The 25,168-nt window shown below is 38.9% G+C and overlaps 1 protein-coding gene across 4 annotated transcripts in view; it reads right to left on the bottom strand.

Moving 5' to 3' along the window:
- The window catches only part of LOC307161087 (uncharacterized protein), an 87,764-nt gene that overhangs the window by 23,768 nt on the left and 38,828 nt on the right, over window positions 1-25,168 (bottom strand). For all 4 annotated transcript variants that reach the window (XM_079875594.1, XM_079875596.1, XM_079875597.1 and 1 more), the window contains exons 3-4: window positions 922-1,072; window positions 594-682 (exon numbers count right to left, since the gene is read on the bottom strand). In XM_079875594.1, the coding sequence (XP_079731720.1) occupies window positions 594-682; window positions 922-1,072 (240 nt within the window). The remainder of the gene's footprint in view (window positions 1-593; window positions 683-921; window positions 1,073-25,168) is intronic.

Genomic DNA, 25,168 nt, shown 5'->3' with positions numbered 1-25,168 from the left:
GGTCTGGCACCAGATTGATGTACTGTAAGCTTATAGCCAACCTTTACCCTGACAAAATGAGAGCAGTGTTCTACAGATTGCAGGTGTTACTTCACGCCAAATAGCCATGCCCCTACAAGACCCACAGCTGAATAATGCCTCTGCCTTCAATTTCTCCTCACATCTACACATGGATCTCTCCTTATAAACTGCTGTGCGTTATGTTCACTACTGCAAAGTTTTGTATTCTGTATTCATATAATGAATATTTATCATTTTATTTTAATATTTGATTATTTAAAAATCAGAGATATAGTCATTAATACTTGTTTATAAAATGATATGTATATAGATACATAATATATATTTTTTAATATTTATATAATTATAAACATCGAAAAAAACATATTTATAATACATGATTTAATACACAAAAAAGCAAACAACAAATTTGTTGGTAAAGTATCTGACATAACCCTAATCCTAAATCTTTTTAAAAATAATAACCCTTGTTAACATTAAAATAAATATGTTCATTATAAATTATGACTGAATAATTCTGTTACTGTAATTAGTTAGCTGATAAATTGCTCCAATTATCTGTTAATGCTCACCATTTACAGAACACTTGACTCCTTCCCTTTTCCGTGAGTCTAGAAGTTTGGAGAAGCTTACAACCCCAGCATTGGGAGCATTGGGCCTACTGAAAAAGTGAGTAAGATAATACACTGTCACACACACATACCACATAATGAACCAGACACACTCCATAATGCACCCATCCTGCCTCTCTCCTCCATCACCTTCATGACACCAGATTAGGGTGGTGAGCACATTCACACACACACACACACACACACACACACACACACACACACACACACACACACACACACACACACACACACACACAGAGAGAGAGAGAGAGAGAGAGAGCCTTACAAGCAAACATGGCTGTTCTGTTTCATGCCGTCACGGTGTCTTGTCACATTTCCCTCTTGTCTGCCATGCAGCTGGGCGACGGCCCCCATGCACAACTGACATGTAAGTGGCCTCGTCTCCAGGCGATCGATGGCTGCTGGCACTTCCTTCCCTGGCCAGGAAAAAACAATTAAAACCCATCGATCCTGCGCCGATCCGAGCCATGAATATGCAGGAGCTTCTCCTTGACCTTCAAAGCTTGGGGAAAGCCAGGTGACTTCATTCTTCATGCGACTGGCACTACACTCACTGCTACTCTTTTCTACTCGTCTATGGATATGTTTTTTTTATTTCTTTTATGGCCATATGTGGACTTCCTGTTTTCACCGCACTGGCATTAAATCTCTTCTGATGTATCTGATGCTCGATCAGCTTTTATTGTGTTTATTTGTCATGCTGTCACATTGGCAGAGCATGTCTCTTGTATGCCACTGTCTGTTGTGATTACAGATGACATGCTAATTATTGTCGGGCAGGGATCAAACCCTGAAGATGTGTGGGAAATATTAAGAGTCCATCTTTACACTTTATCTGTGCATGTGGGGCTTGACTCAACATGAAGCTCTTTGATTACCAACAGATCAATTATGCAAAAAATAACAGGTGTAACGCATGTTTTTTTTAGCTAGTGTTTATAATTTGAATGTGCACTCAGTAGAAAATGTTAAATTGAGTTTACACAGAAAATGTTGTTTGGGTCAAACCTTTTGATCCAATGTCATTCAGGCTACATTGTCAACTTAAGTGTTTTATTTAGAATGTTAAGGATCTAAGGATTCTCAATAGTAACCTCTGTGTGTGTGTGTGTGTGTGTGTGTGTGTGTGTGTGTGTGTGTGTGTGTGTGTGTGTGTGTGTTACTTTAATTGAGCAAATATACATATGTGTTGTGTTTTATTTTCTTATTTCGTTTTTTGATTTAATTTTTTAATCATTTATAATCATTAGTCATTTATGTAGCTCAGGAGTCTGATCATTGAAACATAGGCAACTAAGATTATTCAATAAACTGTCAGAAATTATTCAATAAATTATCATCACTTCGTCTCCTTCTGCTCTTCCCTGGCTTTCTCAGTCAAACTCTCAGGCTGATAGAAGACTTATATCATCTATATCATCTAGCAGGGTCGGATCTAATATATCTGATATTTCTAACGTGGAGATCTATCTGATCTAACATTTTGGCATAGTCGACAGGATATCGGCATGATCTAACAAGTGTATGGACCATATAATGTACCATCGATAAACACTTTTACTGGAGAAAAAAAGGGTTTAGGTCGGGGGTTTTCACTTTTTTTATGGCAAGGACCATCAAATAGGATGATTACCTTGCAATATTTTCAACATAATATAAAGCATTATAACTTAATTTTGTTTCTAAATAAAATAATTGGACTTTATAAAATGTAAGTGTAAATATAAAATGTAAGCCGAGGTAAATTATTAAAATATTATCTGAAATATATTTGCTTTGAATAAAGTTTTATACCACAAATATTATTGCAAAACAGTTTTACAGAGAATAGTGAGCAAGCTAATTGAGACAATGGTGATGAAAAACTCTGAAAAGAACCAACAATGTAGAAATATTTAACATGTGCCGCAAGACAGGACAGATGAACACTAAGAATGTGATGCACATTTGAGGTATTATTTCTTAATCCTAAAAACTAGGGCTGCAGAATAAAACATTATTTCCAGAATAAAATAGTATTAGTTTATTTTAGTCAGAATTAAATAATGCTATTAAAAAAAATCTCATAAGTTCTGACCAGAACAGAATGATACTAATACAGTAATATGGTAAATGTATGGTAAACCCCCTAGTGCTGAATTTGGACTTTTTTATATATAAATCTACACATATTTTGAAATAAAGTCATATGAAATAAAACTGTTTTCACTTGTTGTTTCAGATCAATTCAGATAATCTATCCAAGAAGCACAAAAAAAGTCAAAATAATATGTCTCCTTGATTTACACCTGGCTTTGACGAGACTGATTATGTAGAGCTAAATTCAATAAGTCCCCTTTTATTGAGCTACAGCTTTGGTGAGGATCAGACAGACAACAGACTATGTGATGTGGAGTGATGTGTGTACGCTGTACGTGTGTTCTGTGTGCATTCTTGCATGTGTGGGTGTAAATGGCGGGTGTCAGCGTGGAGCTGAGAAACACATGGCTCTCTCTCTCTCTCTCTCTCTGCTAAGCTAAAGCGACAGGGTGTCCGTTCAGGCTGGCGTGTTCTCCTGCTGTGAACCGAAGTGCAGCATGGGTGCAGCTAGAGAGGTTCAAGCTGCCATTTATCAGCTTTTCTTAGCATCTCTTCAGCCTGGCTGCCCCCAACACATCCATTGTGTCTGTCGGCCCCAAGTCAGCTGACAGCCAGAGAGAGCAAAGAGAGAGAGAGCAAAGAGAGAGAGACAGAGAGAGAGAGAGAGAGAGGCATAGTGATACACAATCACTGCAGTCACACTCGCCTCCATCCGCCACACCGACACTAATATGGGCTCATTGGACTCTGACCACGGTCTCTTGAAAAATAACATAAAGTGCAGTGTTTCCATCATGCGTGATTGACATGGACCTCTGCTGAAATTCTTTTGTTGAAGCTTGTCTGTTTTTGATTCTTTCTGGAGTTATTGTATTATTTTTTTCCGCTTGGGATCACAGAGGTGTTTTGGTTACAGGTCATTTTTGAATATTTAAACTGGAAATTTACATGACACAAAAAAAGATGGGAATAGACTTTAGTAAAAAAGTAGAGAAGTCAATTGCTTAAAAGATTGATCACATTAATTAGGCTACGTGATATGCTGATTAAAAGAAAGTACAAATGCTGAGCTCACAAATGGCAAACACGCATACATATACATATACATATATATATATATATATATATATATATATATATATATGTTTTATATATGTATATATAAAACATAGCTCGTCAATGCTGTGACGTAATGTCAACTGCTCAGTTTCTGTGGCCATCAAAACAGGGGCCTATCAGTGGCCCAGTCTACAGCCAGACAGCACTTCCACTTGTTTAAAGCCAGAGTGGCCAGTGTGGCAGTAAACACTAAGGGTATAATCAATGTAGGCCAGCACTCATTGTGAAGCAATTTCATTTGAAGTGCCATAGGTCAGGCCATTCTTATTCCACACCATACCAGGCCAGGCCAGACAGCTGCACCATTCAATATCACTGGAAATGTACACATATTGAACGCATCACAGGAACATTTCCCAAAACAACATCGATGGCCGTTCTTAGCACACACCATCTGGAGAGGCCACACATGCTCAAGTCTCCGTCACAGAATTTTAGAAGTGTGATTTTTCTATTGTTTTAAAATGTGGGATGGTATCTCATCAGGAGAGAACTGGCTGCTTTCAACAAAGAGTCAATTTGTGTCCTTTTTCTTGTCTCTTCAAAAGTTTGGGGTCAGTAAAAATATATATATATTATATATTATAATATTATAATGTTAATGTATATGTATGTTAATGTATATAATGTATTCATCAAAGAAGCAGTTTCTACAAAAAATTCTAAGCAGCACAACTGTTTTTTATCATAACAATAAGAAATGTTGCTTGTGCACCAAATCAACATATTAGAATGATTTATAATTCTGTAATAGGTGCTAAAAATTCCACTTTGCCATTACAAATTACATTTAAATAAATAACATTTACACCGTTAAAACGGTGTCGTGTTAGCGGCCCCTAAGTTAATAACTAATGATTGTTGCGACGGAAGTGAATCAATCAAACTAAATTTAGCTGGACAATAACTTTATTCTAGAGCTGCTATAAAGCCAAAATAATCTCTGTTACTTTAATTTCCTATTATCACTGTAAAGCTGGTTTGGAACAATCTACATTGTTAAAAGCGCTATATAAATGAAGATGACTTGACGACATTTTAAAATATATTCAAACAGAAGACAGTTATTTTAATTTTGTAATATTATTTCATAGATTACTGTTTTACTGTATTTTTGAACAATTAAATCCAGACTCTTTTTTTTATTTATTTTTTTATGAATGCATTAAATGAAAAAAGTTTTTATATATGAAAGTTTATTTTATTTTAAAATTAAATCATTTAAAAAAAAAAAAAAATCTGTTGGAGCCATGGCCTATCTGTAAGCATTGGTTCATTATTTCTTGACATCTCATCCATGTAGATAAATATGACTACCAAAATAATTAATGCAACCTAAAACAAGTCTTACCACACAAAAAACCCAAAAACCTCCTTTCCTCTTGACTTGGCCTTCATTAGCCTGTCTGCCTGCTAACTGAGCTAAACCTCGCACAGCTGGTTGACTGACTTCAACTCATCTGCAAATAATTCAGCCACAATTAAACAATTTAACAATTTCCTTTAAACCAAATATCAAATTATTCGGTCAATTGCTCACACCAGAGAGAATTATTGGCATGCGTTCATAACTGATGATCTTTGATGCTCAGCGCTAACTGAAAGCTCCCCAAAACACACAGTTTACATTCATATAGCATAATATAAATGCTCATGTTTCGAAACCATAGTGTATTCTAAAAGGAACCTTGAACCACAGTATAATAATCAGCCAGCGATACAGGTGTATAATCTGTGTGCAGGGTTTGTTGATGCATGTAAGATAGATGGTGAGACAGACATAGGGAGAGAGATCGGTGCCCGTAAAGCCACAGACGGCCATGTCTGTTTGAGGGTAGTCAATTTTACAGCTCAACTCCTACCACAGACCTGACAAATCAATAAAAGTTAAGGAGATAAATTATTTAAAGCCAACTCTAATTAGTTAGCTATTCCCGTGCTATAGATTCCTCTACAATATTGATGATGGAGTCCAGTTTACAGAACGGCATACTTGCTCTCACTCCCACTTAGAACTCAATTTCTCCAGCCCATCGCAGAGGATCAGATGTGTTTAAGTGATTAAGAACAGTCTGAATATAAAGATTTAGATGCGAAAAAATAAACATCTTCTCCACAAGGCCTAAGCATTAAGAAACTTATGAATAGTGATTAATACCAGACACGGAGTGCATCTTTGGTGTATTGGGGGTTGGATTTGAGCTGGTATTGATCCATCTATAAATATATACATGACAGCATTAATATATGTTTGTTTTGTGTGAGTGTGTGATTTGCTTTCTGTTTTGTAATCTATCTTGGAGGGCTAATATCTGAAGAACAAATTGTGATTTAAAATGTGGCCTTCCTTGCTGAATAAAAGTATACACACACAGTATAGTCATGTGCACTTTCTGCATTTAAGAAAAGCCAATTCAGGTGCTTAGATTGCAGTGTTGTACAGTACCTACAAAGCAGGGTTTGCAAATCCATGGGGGATCATGAAGTATAGGCGGTGTGTGAGTTGATCAAAAGCTAGTTGACAAAATCATACAAATGTCAAATTTAAATAATCATCTAACAAAACCAAATCAAAATTTGCTAAATTTACCTGCATGTCATGAGAGCATTAAACAACATCAGAGAACTATGAGGAACATGTAAATGTGTTGATAAACTATTGAAATATTACCAACTTAAGGTGCATTCACTGGTTGCCTAGTAATGTTTGTGAGTGACATTCACGGATGTTATCCCATGTTGTAGACAATAAATCAGTTTTCTTGCCGCTACAAACAAACATTTTGGAAGGAAAAGTCTAAACAAATGGAATCAGTACATATAATGCAAAATATTAATGATGAATGAGAAACAGTGAGTGCTCTTCGCGGATATTTAAGTGCAGCAAAAGGGCAAATACCGGTCTATCTGGGTTCACAAAACAATTCAGGCTCGGAGTCAGCCTATGTACACTGAGACATATCATAAATTACAGGACAGTTTCTGACTGCTAAAATTAGCTTCTCATTCATCTTTCCTCGGTCGGACTCAGCACTGAAGAGTGACATGCGCGTGCGCTCCACTGACTTCACTCCTATTGGTTGTCGCTCCCGAAAGTTGCTCTTCATTTGCATAAAGTTGAATTATCTCAACTTTGTCACATCGCTGGACACACCCCATCCGGTCGCTAACGGTCACGGTCTGTCGTGTCACTGGAAATCACCCGCTCTCCATTGAAATTAATGGGGTCTTGGGATCAGCTGAGTCAAAAAAAAAGCTCAAAACAGATTTCCAAGATCAAGAAAACTGCCATGCAAACTGAATCAGGTGCTAAAACAAAGCAAACCACATGTGCCTCCTTGTACGTCCCATCTGTGCAACATTGTATCCTCATTAAAAAGTTCAGTAAAGCATTTCTAGTGGATATTATAATTTATGTGTTTAAGTAATGAACAATTCAATGCACATCTAATCATCACATAAAAGATAAATTTGCTAAGTTGTTCTTTGCTTTCCCATTTAGCTCCCCTTTTGTTTGTTTGCCTCTTACTTGTGTGTCCTCGCATTTCTTCTGTCCTTTGTTTGGGAGAGAGTTGTTATCAGACACAAGGGGTGGTGGGAGGGCAGACTATTGATCATCTCTTTTAATTACCCCCAGCGTACCAAGAGGCCTAAATTAACTCCCCTCTCCCCTGAAATAGCCATGAATATTTCAGAGGGACGAGCGCCCACTGTTTGTCACTCACGTTCACTCCTGTTCATCTCTTATCTCACACGGTTTCCCCTCGTGGGTCAACACATCACTCTTAAACATGTCTGACACACTCAAGAGTCTGAGATCATTACACACGCTAATAGAGACAGATTTAAAAAAATGAACCACCAAAAAACAGCTAGTATATTGCGCTTGTAGCAATATTTATTTTATTGTTATACCCAATATTATAAATCTATACTTTTTTTCCTGTTCTTAAAAAATATTGTTCACATTATTTACAAGTAAAACCAGGAATCAATCAAATTTAATGTGCGATTTAACATGATCAAATTATCAGGAATCGATCAAATTTAAGTTAATCTGCAAATGAATGAATGAATGAATGAATGAATGAATGAATGAATCTGCAAATGAATGAATGAATGAATGAATGAATGAATGAATGAATGAATGAAAGAATGTGCGAATGAATGAATCTGTGAATTAATGAAACTGCGAATTAATGAATGAATGGACAAATGAATGAATGAATGAATTAAGGTACTATCTGCTCCCAATATCAGCCCAATTGGACCAATAATGATCATATAAAACCTGTTAATTATGGCCAGTACCAATATGTTCACTGTTATATTGTGCATCCTTAGAGGAAACTCAATCTCTTTCTCTCTGCGAGCCGGCGAAGACGGTATCCCCCAGACTCTGTAAGCCCCTCCATCCTAATGACAGGTTTTAGTAGGGACATCTGCATGGCAGCCAGCCACTGACACTCCGTAATCCACTGCCATGTCGCAAGCTGTCAGCCATGCCAAGCCCTGGCACAGACTACCACTGGGCCAATCAGCCAGCATTAGGGTGAGCTCTACACCCGGCAGCTCTGAATAATGACCAAGGCCTACAGCAGCAGCGAGACCCATGGAGACAACTCAGATCAGACACAAACACCCTTGTCCTAACTACCCTCCAAGGCTCAGCCAGTTCATTACTACAGCAGCCAACCTGTTTCACTGATATCTATTTGTAAAGTTGAATGCACAGTACGACTTTTTCCAGTGTTCAAATACTTTAAATAACAACATATATAAAAACTGTTCAAGATAAAATCAAATAATAAATTACACAGAACACTTATTAGCATTGGGAAGTCTGATTCATTTTAGCAAAACAGTTTGTTCAAACAGTTCACTGATTTGTGTTCCCTAAATTCACTAAAAACCATCCTATGTTATGTATTTTTTAATAATAATAACACACACAGAAGACTTCTTACCAGTGGAAAGTCTGATTCATTTTAGAAAATCTGTTCATTCAAATACTTTGTTTCAATGAACTGGTTAAAAAATGTATTCACTGATTTAAGTCTCTCAAAAATATTCCCTAAATTCTTAAAATACTTAAAAAACAGCAAAAAATAATTACAAATAAATAATAATCACCATCATCATCTAAAATAACATTAAAATAAAACAATAATATTACATAATAAAATAATCATATAATTTATAAAAATGGCTCATTTGTATTACAATTATTTAACAATTAAAAATAATTTTAGTTTTTCCAATATCGATTGCATCAAATGTTGAGTTTTGCTAATCCGTTCGACTGAATCTTCAAAAGGAACCGGTTGCCAGGGAAGAATTCGTTCACAAATCGGACTTGGCTACTTTTTACAATACAGCGGCTAGACCTGCTGGAGGATGCCACTGAGATTATGTATGAAAATCTTGTCAATAAAATGTTTGTTTGCTTTTTCCTCTTGTCTTCACCCAATTTCTTTTTTCTTTTTCTGTTGACTCAAGTAATAAGACAAAAACATCAAGAAGACAACACCCCGGCTCCCTGCTGTAAGCTAATAAGCTGTATCCAGGCTCTGCGTTCGTGCAGCAGTCTGTAGGTAATACGCCTGTCAGACAAACCCTCATTTGTGTATCAGTGGATCAACAACTCCCTGCTCTGAGTGGAAGAGAGACAGAGACACAGCAAGGCAGAACAGCGGAGCGACGCCAAGAGACGAGAGGAGACACGGGACCGGGGCAGGAGCGAGGGAGGATGGGACATGCTGTTCTGAGGATGAGTGAAGGTTGAGCAGGGGGAGACACGGGTCTCGTTCTCCCCTCATCCCGACTCTCTTTCTTAATTGAAAAGGAAGAGAGTGTGGGCCGTTGTCAGGGCAAACAGTAGTCAGTCAGTCAGTCAGTCAGTGCATTATTCCACAGTGCTTGGCTAGGCTCCCCTTCACTGGCTGTAATTTAAATGACTGTCAGGTCAGTGGCGAGAGCAGCACCTCTCCCAGTAAAAGGGAGGCTGCCATTGCCTTCGCCAGCCTGCCACGCGCCTGATTGTCTGTCTCTCTCTCTCTCTCTTTTTCTTTCTCTCTCTCTTTCTCTCCTATCCCAAACCAAATGGCAGGGAGGCACAGCTGTCACCCACTGGTCACAATGCATTTACTTAGTGACAGAATTCTAATTAGTCTGCAAGGTGGTGTCACTAGACTGAGAAGAGCAGAGATGGAGAGAAGGAGAGTGAGATAGAGGGAAAAGGAGGGGGAAGTCAGTTGGAGAAGATAAAGCTGGAATCGGATGAAGTAACACAGTCGGGTTGCAAAGAAACCACAACATTCACATATTTCTCTGCTCGTAGGACTAAATTAGAGACTCAAGAGTCGCCAAAGCAGCATTAGATGAAGCAGAGCTGGCAACTTTTGAGTTCCGCTTGGAGTGAGAATTATAGTTTTAACGCAAATTTCACAATTTGATCCGATTAAATTGATAAGCCTACGATTAGATTCAATGTTGATTCATTTCGATATACTGTATATCAGGTACTGTTTATCAGGTACATGTACATGTTATTTCTTTCTCAAGGAAAAACAATTCTCGGAACTAATGCTGTAAATTATAGCCTACAGGGAACCATGTCAGCTGTAAATTATTATTAAAAGTTAAGATTAACTGATTTGTCTATAATTGCATGTAAGGTTTATAATAATAACAACATTATAAAAACTTTTTAGTGATGTAAGTGAATGTAATATAGTGTGTTTTTGCTTGTTGATTTGGTGTTCATTCTTTAATAGAAAGTTCAAAAGAACAGCATTTATTTGAAATATAAATATTTTAATAAATGTCTTTACTGTCACTTTTGATCAATTGAATGCATCCTTGCTGAATAAAAGCATTAATTTTTTTATTTTTTTTAATTAAGTAATGATAGGCTCAAGAAGTGAGTCATATGCTGATTCAATAACGCTCTGATGGGTCCAGCAAAGGATTCACTAGTAACTCTTACTGGAGTTTGCATTTTGTTTTTTTTTGTTTTGAACGATGTACCAAAATCTGTAAAACTACAAGTCAAAAGACCTCAAGAAGACCTGTGGTCACAAGAAAAATTGCGCCATTTCTGAAGTAACCATATTCCTCCCAAGAACCACAGTTAAACTGGAAACCTAACAGTTTGGAGCACTCAAAACAACCCTGTGGACCTGAAAGAGGGCAGTAATAACTGGAGGCAGTGATGAGTGAAGCTGCAGGGAATGCCCTGCTTCACCCTTCCCTGTGCGGACTGCAGCGGCACGAGTGGGCCTCGTCTCCTGCTCTCTCCACAGTAAAATGCCTCCTGAACAAGAGGCTTTTAAGGCCCTTGAAGAGTTCATCCAGGGCCCATTACCATAGCTCAGGAGTGGGATGTCGACACCTGGTTGGCCGAAGCACCAGAAGCAGATCATGAGGGCCCTCCAGGAAGATAGCTAACAAGAGCCCGTTCTCTCTCTCTCTCTCTTCTTCTCTGCCTCTTCACCCCACCCCCTCTTTTTCATCCCTGACTTTCACCCCCAACAGCACAAACGCAAGCACCAGTGGAGACTGGCAGGCCTGTCAGGGGTCTCCTCCGGTGCGGCTGAAAGGGTCGAGGGTGGCACTGATTGCGTGTGAGGTGCCCAGGTCACAGCGCATTTACTCAGTGACACAATTCTAATTAACCAGCTACTGCTGTGTCACTGCACCACACAGACAGGGCGCACACCCACCCGTACATTCACACACACACTCACACACACACACACACACCAACTGTGACTCAATAAAAGTGCTTCCGATTTTGTAAAGTGTAGAAGATAAGACAATTTTTTTTTAAACTAAATTACAAACTCTTAGAAGATGTCTATAACACTAGATTGATTGGAGGAATTTCCCCATGATGTCTATTTTGAGTGGTTTTGTCACCTGTGCAAAATTTTTACAAGTTGCCCCATAAAAAATGAGTTCCTGATAATCTCTTTATGAGGAGATTATGAAGAAATAATTTCCTTAAAAGACACCGTTATATGGTGTACCGGTTTCATTGCTGTGTTTTTGTCACATATTGCACTTCCTTTAGACAGGTTATTGAAATGATTGCAATTGATGACTCAAAATCAGCCAAAAAGCTCTTCAAACCCAGTTATTCATTCATTCCTCAGATTCCTACTGTCTCAAACCCACACAACAGCAGATCAACAGCAGATTCACCTACTGAGAATTTAGAGATGTAGATTACTTATTTGAATCCACAGAGGTAATTGTATATATATATATATATATATATATATATATATATATATATATATATATATATATATATATATATATATATATATATATAAATTATACATTTTTATTTATTTTTTATTATAATCTTTTATTATTTTTATTTTTATTTCACATTTTGTATATATACCCACATGCCTCACACTGAAAACCGCTGGTCTACTCCACTGTTGCAAGCCATACTCTCTCACTGAACGTAATAGCAGGCAAAATAAGAGGAGAGATCACAGTACGGGTCACATGAACACTGGCAGGAATGTCGGCGGATGACCTGACCTTGTCTGCTCTACACACAAACTGCACTGGCCACATTATGCAAATCAATCTCTGCCCAGATACACCACCAGCACAAGGAATAATCGTGCATATGTATGTGTCTGGGTGTGCATTTAGCGGTATCTGTTTATTTGTGTGTGTGTGTGTGTGTGTGTGTGTGTGTGTGTGTGTGTGTGTGTGTGTGTGTGTGTGTGTGTGTGTGTGTACACAAAACAGTCGATGAGGGGGTATTTGAAAGGCATTCCTGATAAGGTGATGTTCCCAGATTCATTTGCGCTTGGGCATAAGGATTAAGAGGACAGAATCTGAAGATAGAAGACAATTGAACCCTGTTTAAAGCTTTTTCCTCTCTCTCCCTCTCTTTTAATTTGTACATGTGTCATGTCCTCCTTTCCACCCCTCTCTCCCTATTCAACAAGCTCGAGTCATTAGCGGCTCAGGTGGTCGACTCAAGGTTAAAGAGAAAGTCAGTGAGGAAAGATAAAGGCTAGGGCTATAAGACAATAATGGAAAAGTCAAATTAAAATCACTGCTAAGTTGGTTCTGGGGCGAAAAATAGATATGATGGCTCCATTAATGAGGGGAATATGGCTGCCGCTTTCCACGAATATTTCTCTGATGTGCCCTTTTCAAATTCATGCATCACTCTGGCGGAAAGCTGGTGCACGAAGGGCTAAGTTAGAAAGGAAATGTGGTGGGCCAAAGGAGAAGGTCAGGTTTCGAGTAAAAGGAAATCTGATGTGTGTGGATTTGCACTTAAAGCGTAACTCTCGCCAAAACGCAACCTAGGGTCTTTTTGTTAATCTACCCGAGGAAAATTTTCGTTTAAAAGCATAATTAGAATGGAAACGACACTTTTAAGTTTGACCGTATTTTCGTTTTCGGTCAAATTGCCTTTTGAAAGGGAGTGCTAGGGACATGACTATGATAGCATCAAAATTGCTATATTTAAAACACTAAGAAGGCTTGACACAACATGAAACTTTGCTCGAAGTATCACCAGGGACAGCTCTACACATGAACTCGAGCATTGAGAACATTGTTTGTGTACACAGAATTTACTAAAAAGAACTATTTTGAACAACTCACTGTAGTGGTTGTTGTTTCCGTCCGCCGGCATTTTGTCAGTCAAAAATAGTCGATCTCCGAATGCAACGTAACGGGGAGGAGAGTAAAGATGGAAAGCTCCTAAAGCTTATAAATTCACGGATAATTTGTTGTTTTGTCGTTAGTGAAAATCAATATTGACCTTGTATTTGAAAAAGGATCCTCATATAAGAAACAATACTAAAACTCAGAGTCAGTTCATTCGCATTCGGAGATCGACTATTTTTGACTGGCAAAATGCCGGCGGACGGAAACAACAACAGCAAGTTGAGTTCAGTGATTTGTTCAAAATCTTTCTTTTTAGTAAATTCTGTGTACACAAACAATGTTCTCAATGCTCGAGTTCATGTGTAGAGCCCCTGGTGATCCTTCGAGCAAAGTTTCATGTTGTGTCGAGTCTTCTTAGTGTTTTAAAAATAGCGATTTTGAGTCATCCCCCAAGCACTCCCATTCAAAAGGCAATTTGACCGAAAACGAAAATACGGTCAAACTTAAAAGTGGCATTTCCATTCTAATTATGCTTTTAAACGAAAGTTTGCCTCGGGTAGGGAGGATCTGTACTTCTATACCTACAGTATCACAGAAAATAGCTGCATGGGGTGTGTTACCAACATGGCCGTCGACTGAACTGACTTGATTTCAGGTGACTTTGGATTAGAGAGAATCTATAAAGCCAACAATCCACTGGCCCCTTTCAACTTCAACCAGCTCCAATTTCTGATGTCAAACCACAACAGGTCATAAGTCTTATCAGAACTTCCATGCAAAATGGATGTCATAGGAACACTCAAGTGACAGTGGGCTAGTTAATTTTAGCCTGAGAATGGCAGGCAGAAGAGCTTCCACTGTTTGGAGCCTTGTTCACCGAGGCCATCACTCTGACTCCGGTGACCCATCCGGGTGACCTCACTGGTGAAGTGGAGCACTGGAGTAGGGAATAGGGGTGAAGAAGTGTGACCTGTAGGAGGTTAATACATGCTCATACTTCATACTGAGAGGGTGAGCCCATTTAGGGTAATTTCGCAAGAGTGCACTAGCTAGAGCTACTTCAATGCTAAGAAGTGGCCGGCGAAAGTAGGGCCGCTCTGTTCATTAACATGCCTGCCGCAGTGAAGCACCTGCCACAGTCTTTTGATGGAGAGCTTTTGCATGGCCCCCTCGGCTTCCCCAAGCCTCCGTGGCTCGATTACACTTTGGATAACTTCACTGGCCTTGGAATAATTCATTTCTGCTAATTCCTCCTCTTTCGGGTCCCATCATGCTGGGCACAAAAACCCCATGCTGTCACCGGTCCCCTATCTCACTGCTTTCCCAGCAAAAATGTACAGGCAGGGAAATTAAATGTCACCATAAATAATCCCTCTTACTGTACAGGCCCTGCGGGATCAGGAACTGGCTCTTCTCCATGTTCCTGGGGAGCGGACGCCAGCGCTAAGTGATCTTTGGCTCTGTTGCGACACCCCTCTGAGATTTTCACTCTACACTTTATTCAGAATTAACCAATCAGAAGCGAGATCTGTAAAAAAAAAAAAACCGAAGCCGTTTTATTACTCCCTTATTTTCACATGCTTGTTGTACTATGATGTAATAATCATACTCTATGTAAATGACAGCAAAATGAATGTGCTCTCCACCGGCACATAATGATGATCGCGTGTGTCATACAGCCTCCCCCGAGACCAACCTACATCCTTTTTATGGTAGTCATTCTCATAAAATGAAGAGCCATTCCTAGGCATGGTGAGGAAATAAATTAAGCTTGTTCTTGTCACGTGGGAAATAAAGCCTGTAAGTTGCATAGTTTTATCTATTTGTTCTTCACTCAGATACATGCAAGAAGCAAAACAGAAATCAAAATGTATTTATTTATTTTTCACACTTCCTGTCGATGCAAATAAGGGAGTCTCAATAAGTGCCTGCTGTGTCCTGGAATTTAATGATACAGTGTTCTCTGCCCCACTCCACAGCCCGGCCTCTGAGCGGAGGAGAATCCACCACATGGGAATAGGATGATATAATGATAATCAGTACACATGGCAGCCACACAATTCCCATTTTAATGGCCGATTGTCCTGGAAAAGACTCGTTAATAGGAGCATATCTACCCGAACTTGTGTGTAAAAAAATAAAAAATAACAACCCCAAAAAGTACATATGATTATTGATTCCCAGCATCCTATTTGATTTTGGACAAATGAAAAGGCAGATGATGATGAACCCTCGCCATGTAGTATGTGTGTGTCTGTCTTGCGCAGAGTTGGTGCATTTGTGTCTAATGAGTGGTTTAGTGCGAGAGCTAGTTAGCACGGGGGAGTGTTTGTGTGGAATCGAACGGGCTGATTTAAGGTACGGAGGTCAAAGGCCGGCCCAATTACGTCCTTGGCGAGGGCGCCTCCTGGCTCTTTGATTCTGCACTTCTAAAGGGGCAAGGGAGGGGCAGGGGTCTGTGGCAGCCGCATTATGGGGGTGTTAATTGGAGCATGTTGTTTTAGACGGCCAAGCCATCAGGGCAGGCCACAACACCACCACTGGTCTAATTGCAGAGGCAAAGGCCTTCATGTTCCCTCACAACTGTAAGCTTTTACATGTGCCCGTACAATACAAGCACACACTCTAGTCCATCAATGTAAAACAGCCATTTTAAGCTGTGCATACAGCATAACAGGGCAACTTGTTCAGCCTGTCAGCTAGCACGGAGCAATAAAAGTTCACACATTATATGTTGAATAATCCTGGCTTTGTTATGGCATGTTGTGTAAAATCTAAATCTCTGTGACAGCGAGAGGACGGGATCTATTCAAACTCCTCATTTGCAAGGCTGTCACCCAAGCCATAGCTCTCTGTAATGTTTAATTACAGACTAAACAGAGACAGGTTTATAATCAGTCGACTCTGCTCAAATAAAGCCATCCTGTAAAAGATTCAGGAAGCTTGTTTCTGATTTGTGAGAAATACAAATTTTGACTTAATTTCCCATAACTGTAACTTTGTATCTCACAATGTGACAACAATATATATAATTTTACACTCAAAATTATGACTATTTCTCTCAGTGTGACTTTATATCTCACCATTGTGACTTTAATCTAAAAATGGTAACTTTATTTCTACAATGTGACAATATCTCTAGATTTATTTTTCATAAATTTCTTTCTCTTTATACTTACAATTACAACTACTATTTCTCCCAATGTGACTTAAAATCTCACAACTGCGACTTGTCTAATTGGGACTTTTTTTTATTAATTAATATAATTATATTAATATAGGGAATATTTCTCACCATTCCATTTCTCAAAAAAATGATCTCTCACAATTGCAACTTTCTCAAAATATCATTTTATTTCTCACAACTGCAACTTTCTTCCCCTCAGATTGAATTAATATCTCACCATTTCTACTTTTCCACAATGCTACTTAATATCTCACAATTGTGATGTTTTTTCTTATTTTAAACTTTTTCTCACAATTACCTCTTTTTTTTATAAATCCTTTTTCTTTTTTTTTAATCTGAGACAGAAGCAGGCTTCAGTATGGTACTGTGCTGCAGAAGGACGACATTGAGACAGCTGATATTATCACTGATATCATCTTAAGTCTTCTTTTGGCTTGTTTCATTTCAACAGACTTCAACAATTACCACTGAGACCATAACATCAGCTCAACCTAAATGGTTGTCCACATATCTACCTCTCTGCCCTCTTCAGTGTAAGAGAGATATTTGTGTTGTGCTGATTATTGCTCTCTTCTGCTCGTCAACACAAAGTAATTTGTGCGAGATGAGGTATTGAGCGGTTAAATTGTGCCACCGGCACGTTTAGCCTGTCATAAAACATGTCTTCTTTATTGGGATGGCTCTCCAGGCCAACACTGTCCACCGCTCTATAATCCAGTGCTAAGAGCTCCCTCCTGGGCCTCCACACAGCGAAAAACTCCTCTGATCAATGCTTGTCACAAGAGAACAAGGTGCCGAAGGACTGCTGGGATTTTCAGACATGCTCAGGTGCTTTTTGAATATGAGCTGCATTCCCTGGTCACAACTTAGCTACAGACTCCACAGTACCTGTTCTCAATTGGTCAGAAAAAATGTTTGGTATTGATTGTGAACAGACTGCAGATAAGTCCTGAGTCAGAACGTTATGACGGGACAGGGATGAGAGGTAGCCTGACTACGTCAGACTTCCTACTTCCGCTAATTTCATTTCGCTCCTGTAGTCAGTCTGAGATAGCAGCGTATCTTTCAGTTTTCCACCGGCCTGAAAACAGCCGGGCCAATCAACGAACAGAGGGCGGGCTGAGAGAGCCGTGACGTAGACGCTGATTGTACCGTGGTGGATGCGTACTTGCGTAGATTTACTTCACATCATCTGCAAAAGTCGTTCACAGCCATGTTCACTCCGGTATTTCGCTTGATGGTTTCGTCTTTGCATCATACATGTGTTTACAGTGGAAGTTAGATGCGGCTGAGCATGCGCATAACACACGCCATAACCAAACGTTATGTGATTGGCTTACGGGTAACCAATGATTTTAAACTTCAGACAAGCGCCCCCCCGCGAGAGAGAAAACACTTCTCTATTATGCTATTCCAGACTCTCTCTACGAAGCAAAGTGAAGTAGCAGAGTCTGGTATTACCAGGCTAGATGAGAGGTGCCCTAACTAACAAATAAAGAGGTCTGGAGACAAAGCACCTCATTGGAATTACAGATGCATTTCAGAGCCATGCAAGTGCAGAAACAGATCCACAGATGTCTAAATTAATTGATCGCATTATAAAAATTTTCCCTCTGAGAGTAATCAGTCAGAACTATTGATAATGGGGCCTGGTGCCATTGGCCTTGTGTGTTTATTCATAGTGATATGTTACTATGCCTTTTGCACTGAGTGCCTGAAGCTGGAAAGATGGATGAGGCTTCTGCTGCCACAGGCACTGTATGAGCTATTGTGGCCAGTATATTGCAAATCTCTCTTTCTCTCACTCTCATTACACTTCATCTTTTTCGGATCTTGGAGCATTCACTGAAGTGATGTCTACAATTATGTCGCCTGCTCAACAAAAACGTAATAAGATATATTTATACATACTTTAATGTTCTTCCCAGATGCTTTTTTAGCCAAGTGAACTACAAAAGAAAGCTAATTTCCAGTCTACTTTGAAAAAAGTTCAAAATAGTTTCATGTAAAATTAGCTTTAGTACCTACAGAATTGTAAATTGCTTAATTGTACTTCATTATAATACTTATTGGCATTATTTTAGAGAATTTGTTCTGAATAAATAAGCTTTCCATTGATGTATGGTCTGTTAGGATAGGACAACATTTGGCCGAGATACAACTATTTGAAAATCTGGAATCTGAGGGTGCAAAAAAATCGGAACATTGAGAAAATAGCTTTTAAAGTTGTCCACTTATGTTCGCGATTGTGCTGCATTCACTCACAAAAATAAATGTTTCATATACTTAGAGTAGGAAATTTACAAAATATCTTCACGGAACATGATCTTTACTTAATATCCGAATGATTTTTGCCATAAAAGAAAAATCGATAATTTTAACCCATACAATGTATTGTTGGCTACTGCCACAAATATACCCTGTGCTACTTGTGACTGGTTTTGTGATCCAGGGTCACATATTTTAAGGACATTGGGTTCCAAACAACATTGTATGGATGGACATAAAAACACTAAGATTCTTCAAAATACCTAATTTTGTGTTCCGAATTGGAATGTGAGGGTGAGTAAATGATAACAGAATTTTCATTTATGGGTGACTATCACTTTAAGTAGAATTTCTAAGTACACTTTACACTTCTGAGGACCTGTAACATTCCTGTGAAACATAAATATATTTTTGACAAAAGATGACCGAATTCACAGTACTCATAAAAGAATAGGTGAAAAGTACCTACCCAGATGACCTACTACTTCCGGAGAGATTCTGAAGTGAGTATATAAGCCAGGGCGAGAGGATTTGTGAATGGCATGAAGCGGCACAACTGACGCTGGTAGGTCACATGCTAATGACAACATGGTGAATGTAGCATGTCCAGATTACATTCATACTACACACACTCTATATAGACCATAATTAGCCCTTGCAAAGTAAGTACTTATTCAAAATGAGGTGTACTCAAGAGAGTGTGCGATTTCGGATACAATCTAAGATTCTTCACAATATCTTATTTAATATCTAAATTTACATTCAACACTTCAAGTAGAATTTCCTAATACACTTTACACTTCTGAGGACCTGTAAGAGAAAAGCATTTTGTCCCCATGTACACAGAATTGAATGACAATAAAGACTTGATGGCTTTGAACTTTATTATTCAGCTACAGGTGTCAGTGCAGAAAAGTGAGGCATGTCAAAACATCTGGAAGTTATACATAAAGTAAATAGAGTCTGAAAACTGTAAGGGCTTGATTTTTAGTGGTAAACAAAGTTTAAGTGCCCAGCCGTGCATCTGATGACAGACCTGACAGATCAGTTATAAAGCAGAACAGAAGAGGATGTCCCTTGTGGGACACTGGTAATGAGGGTTCAGGCCAGGGTGTACAGACTGAGCATTTCCCACTTAAAATTTGTGGACCACTAAAAATCAAGCCCTTACAGTTTTCAGACTCTATTTACTTTATGTATAACTTCCAGATGTTTTGACATGCCTCACTTTTCTGCACTGACTACCTGTATACAAGGCTTCCACTCCAAACTTATTTTTGAATTAATAAGTCAAAGTCACACAAACTTACAGCCATATTCAAGATCATTAAAACAATAAAACCATGCACGAAAGAGCTCTGTTCAATTTCCTTTACAATTGAATTACAGTACACAAAAAAATCTTAATCTGATGTATCATACCAGCAAAAATCACATGATTAATCCAGAATTACTTTCAGGAGACTGGCATTGTGCTTACATCTCAGTTCTCGGACCTGTGCTAAATCCAGTTTAAAAAGCGGTGAATCTCACAGTCCAAAAAGTGTCAGAGCATAGTATAAATCAGACCATGTCTGTGTCAAACACAATACAACAACCCCACCGATCCCGCAGCCCAGCGCCGGGGCCTTTCCACCCCCATGTTACGTGATGCATGTAGTCTGATGGATGGTCCCCTTTCCAGGGTAGACACCATGATGAACACAATGCCTGGAGACAAACCATGCCCCCCTCTATAGGCCTCTGCTCCTCAGATCCCCCCACTGCACACCTCCATTCATTCTGCTTTTATTTATTCACACGCTCACAGCCTGTTTGTTTTTTTAAGCAAAACAAATTGAAAGGAATAAAAGCAAGCGTGAATTGCGCTTTTTATATTCCTCTTTGTGTCAAGAAGTTTGGCTCAGGGTTGTGTATCATGCCACAAAGGTTATGCATAAGATCTCGGCTGTAAAGTATGATTAAAAGTGCAGGAGGATACTAATAGAGATGTGCAGGGTTATAAGACTTTCTTTCAGGTGAAAGGTCCAGAAAATTTCTAAAAATATGAATAATATCCAAACAAATAAATGCTAATTAAATGCATGCTATCTAGAGAACATCAATCTTGTTTCTACACTCTATCAGTTCGTAACTTATAGCCATTGTGGCATGACTGTCCAGTAGAGATGTGCCTAAAGCCTTATTTGAAAATGCACAAACCAGACTTATAATATATTTATAGATTAATCAACCAACAAGGACAAGCAGAGTGATCATTTCCATAGAGAAAAATATTCATTAGACTGATTATCTAACAAACAATATAGTGGAAAATATTCATAATAGAAAAAATATTACATCTCATTAAAATATTTTTAATTAATATATCTAAAATTACAATGCGATGATAAGTCTGTAAAGTCAATAAGACTAAGTGTGAACTTTATACATGCAAAACTTTTTGAATTTTGTACCTTTATTCTTCATTGAATAAATATTTTTAATATCATATCATTTATAAAATTCATGAAATATAATTTTATGAATAATACAAGGCATATTTGCTAAATAGAAACATTAAATTGAATAGTTACATCTAAAACTTCCTGTTTAGACCAATCCACATCTGGTTCTATCCAAATAAAGATATAGATAATTTTTCTATGCAACAGATACAGACACATGTATACACATAATGGCACGCCTCTGCTCTCAACCATTGTTTCAGTATTACTACAAAAGTTTCCTTCAGCACCATGGACAGCAACTGTATGGTAAAATGGCTGGCACATCATTCCCACCTGTTTATGTTGACCAGATAGGATAGTCTCTTAAACACCCACTTTAAGACTGATCTCGGTTCAATTACACTAGTTGGCTAATCACATACTAGGCTACAGGAGGTGAAAGCGCTTTGAAGGTAGGATCTAAACATCAAAGCTGCAGTCATTAAAACGAGGATGAAGGAAGAAGCTGCAGTAGTTTCAGAAGCTTCCCTTCCTCTTCATTAAGAAACAGATCGGGGTGGGGGGGTGGGGGGGGACACAACACAAGTGCAATCAAATGAAGTTTCCCGACTCGGCTTGTTCGGGGCCAACTGCTTCCGTCAGCAGGACGAGACCACGTGAGCGTGCAAACGGGAGAGGAAGCGAGACAAATCCCCCGAGTGTAACTCAATAAAGGCAAAAGTGTCACGTTGACAAATGAAGATGGGGAGATATTATTTATAGCTGAGACTATGTTAAACAGCCTGGGTTTGCTCTGTGTACTTTTACTCCGTTTTGAAAAAACGACCAGGCTAAATCTTCTTCTTGGCGGGCAATGATAAATAAGGACGGAGGGAGTCACCGCTGGTCTGCCGGGCAGGCGGCAGGGATGTTGTTGATGCTCATTCATGTTTACCCTCAACCTCAGGCTGCTCCATCACTCCTCTTCCCCACCCTCCCTCCTCCTTATCTCTGCTATGGCCCTGCGGAGGGAGGAATTGTGGGAAACAGCCAGTCGAGAAGCCTGACAGAGAGCACTGACTTTAATTTTGTCCAGAGGGGGATCAAGCCTCTCTCTCTTCCCCACCTATTCCTCGATCTCATTCTCTCGCCCCCGGAACAAACAAATATTTGTCCTCATTATTAATTAAACAGGGTGCCGAGAAGCACAAAGGTAAATTGACGACAAGCCGTCCTCAAGCCCTGCACACAAACTGCCGTGCACAAACACAGCACCGAGCGCAGCTCGTGGAAAAACTACTCTCCGGTTGTGATTTACGAGGCCCGTTGCATGCAGGCTCTGGCCTGCACCAGTAAGCTATTCATAAACAAAAGCAGCTAAATAATGAATGTCTCTCTGGCTGTGCGGCCTGCCCATGTGGCGGTTAAATGAATAGGAATTAGTGGGGAGGAGTGGAGTTGGGCCCTGTGTGATGTTGTTTATGTGTATGGGGATATTCATTTATCTCTCCCAGTGTTCGCTGCCATGTGGTGAGGGCAAGAGCACGGAGACTATAAAGTGTGTGCGTGTGATTCCTGTTCATTTTTGTCCTCTCTAACAGGCCACTTGTGGAGGTGATGTGATGCCAAAAGAGAGCATTTGTCAGCTGAATACTTGCAATTTTAAAAATGCATGTACCAAAGTAGCATGTAAAGTCATCTTGCCCCAAAAGACCATTAAAGAGTCTGAATTAGCATGATCTTGGTAACATTTTCCAATAAGGTTCTGTACATTAGCATTAGTTAATTCCTAACATAAAATAAAATAAAAACTTCTTTTACAGCATTTATTAATCTTGTTTAATGTTAAACATTAATGTAAAACATTCGCTAATATATTTTCAAGTTGCATATATTAACATTTGTATCATTAATTGTCATTAAACTAGTTTAAAATTCTAATTAAAAAATACTGAACATTCTAAGACCAGGGATGGTTGTAACATCTGTTTGTTTTAATGTTGTTGGTTTTGTTTGTTTGCACTATTTAGCTTAAAATTTTATATGTAGCAATATGTGAGAAAATTATATCAAAGATACAATCTGGACCATCGAAATAAAGTGTTACCAAAATAATTTTTACACTAACCCACAACAGCCCCTTCGCCCAACTTCACCCAGTCAATTTCATTTTTGATGGGGGTGGTATATACTGTCCCATTTATTTAAACTTTTATGTAATCCAATAAAAGTAAATGAAAGTACACTCACCTAAAGGATTATTAGGAACACCTGTTCAATTTCTCATTAATGCAATTATCTAATCAACCAATCACATGGCAGTTGCTTCAATGCATTTAGGGGTGTGGTCCTGGTCAAGACAATCTCCTGAACTCCAAACTGAATGTCAGAATGGGAAAGAAAGGTGATTTAAGCAATTTTGAGCGTCGCATGGTTTTTGGTGCCAGACGGGCCGGTTTGAGTATTTCACAATCTGCTCAGTTACTGGGATTTTCACGCACAACCATTTCTAGGGTTTACAAAGAATGGTGTGAAAAGGGAAAAACATCCAGTATGCAGCAGTCCTGTGGGCGAAAATGCCTTGCTGATGCTAGAGGTCAGAGGAGAATGGGCCGACTGATTCAAGCTGATAGAAGAGCAACTTTGACTGAAATAACCACTCGTTACAACCGAGGTATGCAGCAAAGCATTTGTGAAGCCACAACACGCACAACCTTGAGGCGGATGGGCTACAACAGCAGAAGACCCCACCGGGTACCACTCATCTCCACTACAAATAGGAAAAAGAGGCTACAATTTGCACGAGCTCACCAAAATTGGACAGTTGAAGACTGGAAAAATGTTGCCTGGTCTGATGAGTCTCGATTTCTGTTGAGACATTCAGATGGTAGAGTCAGAATTTGGCGTAAACAGAATGAGAACATGGATCCATCATGCCTTGCTACCACTGTGCAGGCTGGTGGTGGTGGTGTAATGGTGTGGGGGATGTTTTCTTGGCACACTTTAGGCCCCTTAGTGCCAATTGGGCATCGTTTAAATGCCACGGCCTACCTGAGCATTGTTTCTGACCATGTCCATCCCTTTATGACCACCATGTACCCATCCTCTGATGGCTACTTCCAGCAGGATAATGCACCATGTCACAAAGCTCGAATCATTTCAAATTGGTTTCTTGAACATGACAATGAGTTCACTGTACTAAAATGGCCCCCACAGTCACCAGATCTCAACCCAATAGAGCATCTTTGGGATGTGGTGGAACGGGAGCTTCGTGCCCTGGATGTGCATCCCACAAATCTCCATCAACTGCAAGATGCTATCCTATCAATATGGGCCAACATTTCTAAAGAATGCTTTCAGCACCTTGTTGAATCAATGCCACGTAGAATTAAGGCAGTTATGAAGGCGAAAGGGGGTCAAACACAGTATTAGTATGGTGTTCCTAATAATCCTTTAGGTGAGTGTATATAAAAGTAAAAAAAAAAAAAAAGTTGTGTTGCAACCCTCCTCGTCTGCTCAGACTTGATATAAATGTTACTAAAAATTTAAAATAACATTTAGGAATAAATGTTATTAAATGAAATAAAGAAAACTGCTGATTCAGCTGATGCGGTTTATAATTTAACACATTTTAACATTATCGCAAATACATTTTACAACATTTGTAAAATGTATAATTTTTACCAAATTTTTTTTTTTTTTTTTTGTGATGTAAATTACAGTCTTCAAATTTATTTTGTAACCTCAAGAGGAGGGTGATCATGTATGATAGTGAT

Source organism: Squalius cephalus (assembly GCF_949319135.1).
Source record: "Squalius cephalus genome assembly, chromosome: 7".
In the NCBI taxonomy this organism is placed as follows: domain Eukaryota; kingdom Metazoa; phylum Chordata; class Actinopteri; order Cypriniformes; family Leuciscidae; genus Squalius; species Squalius cephalus.
This window is presented reverse-complemented; position numbering and strand designations above follow the sequence as displayed.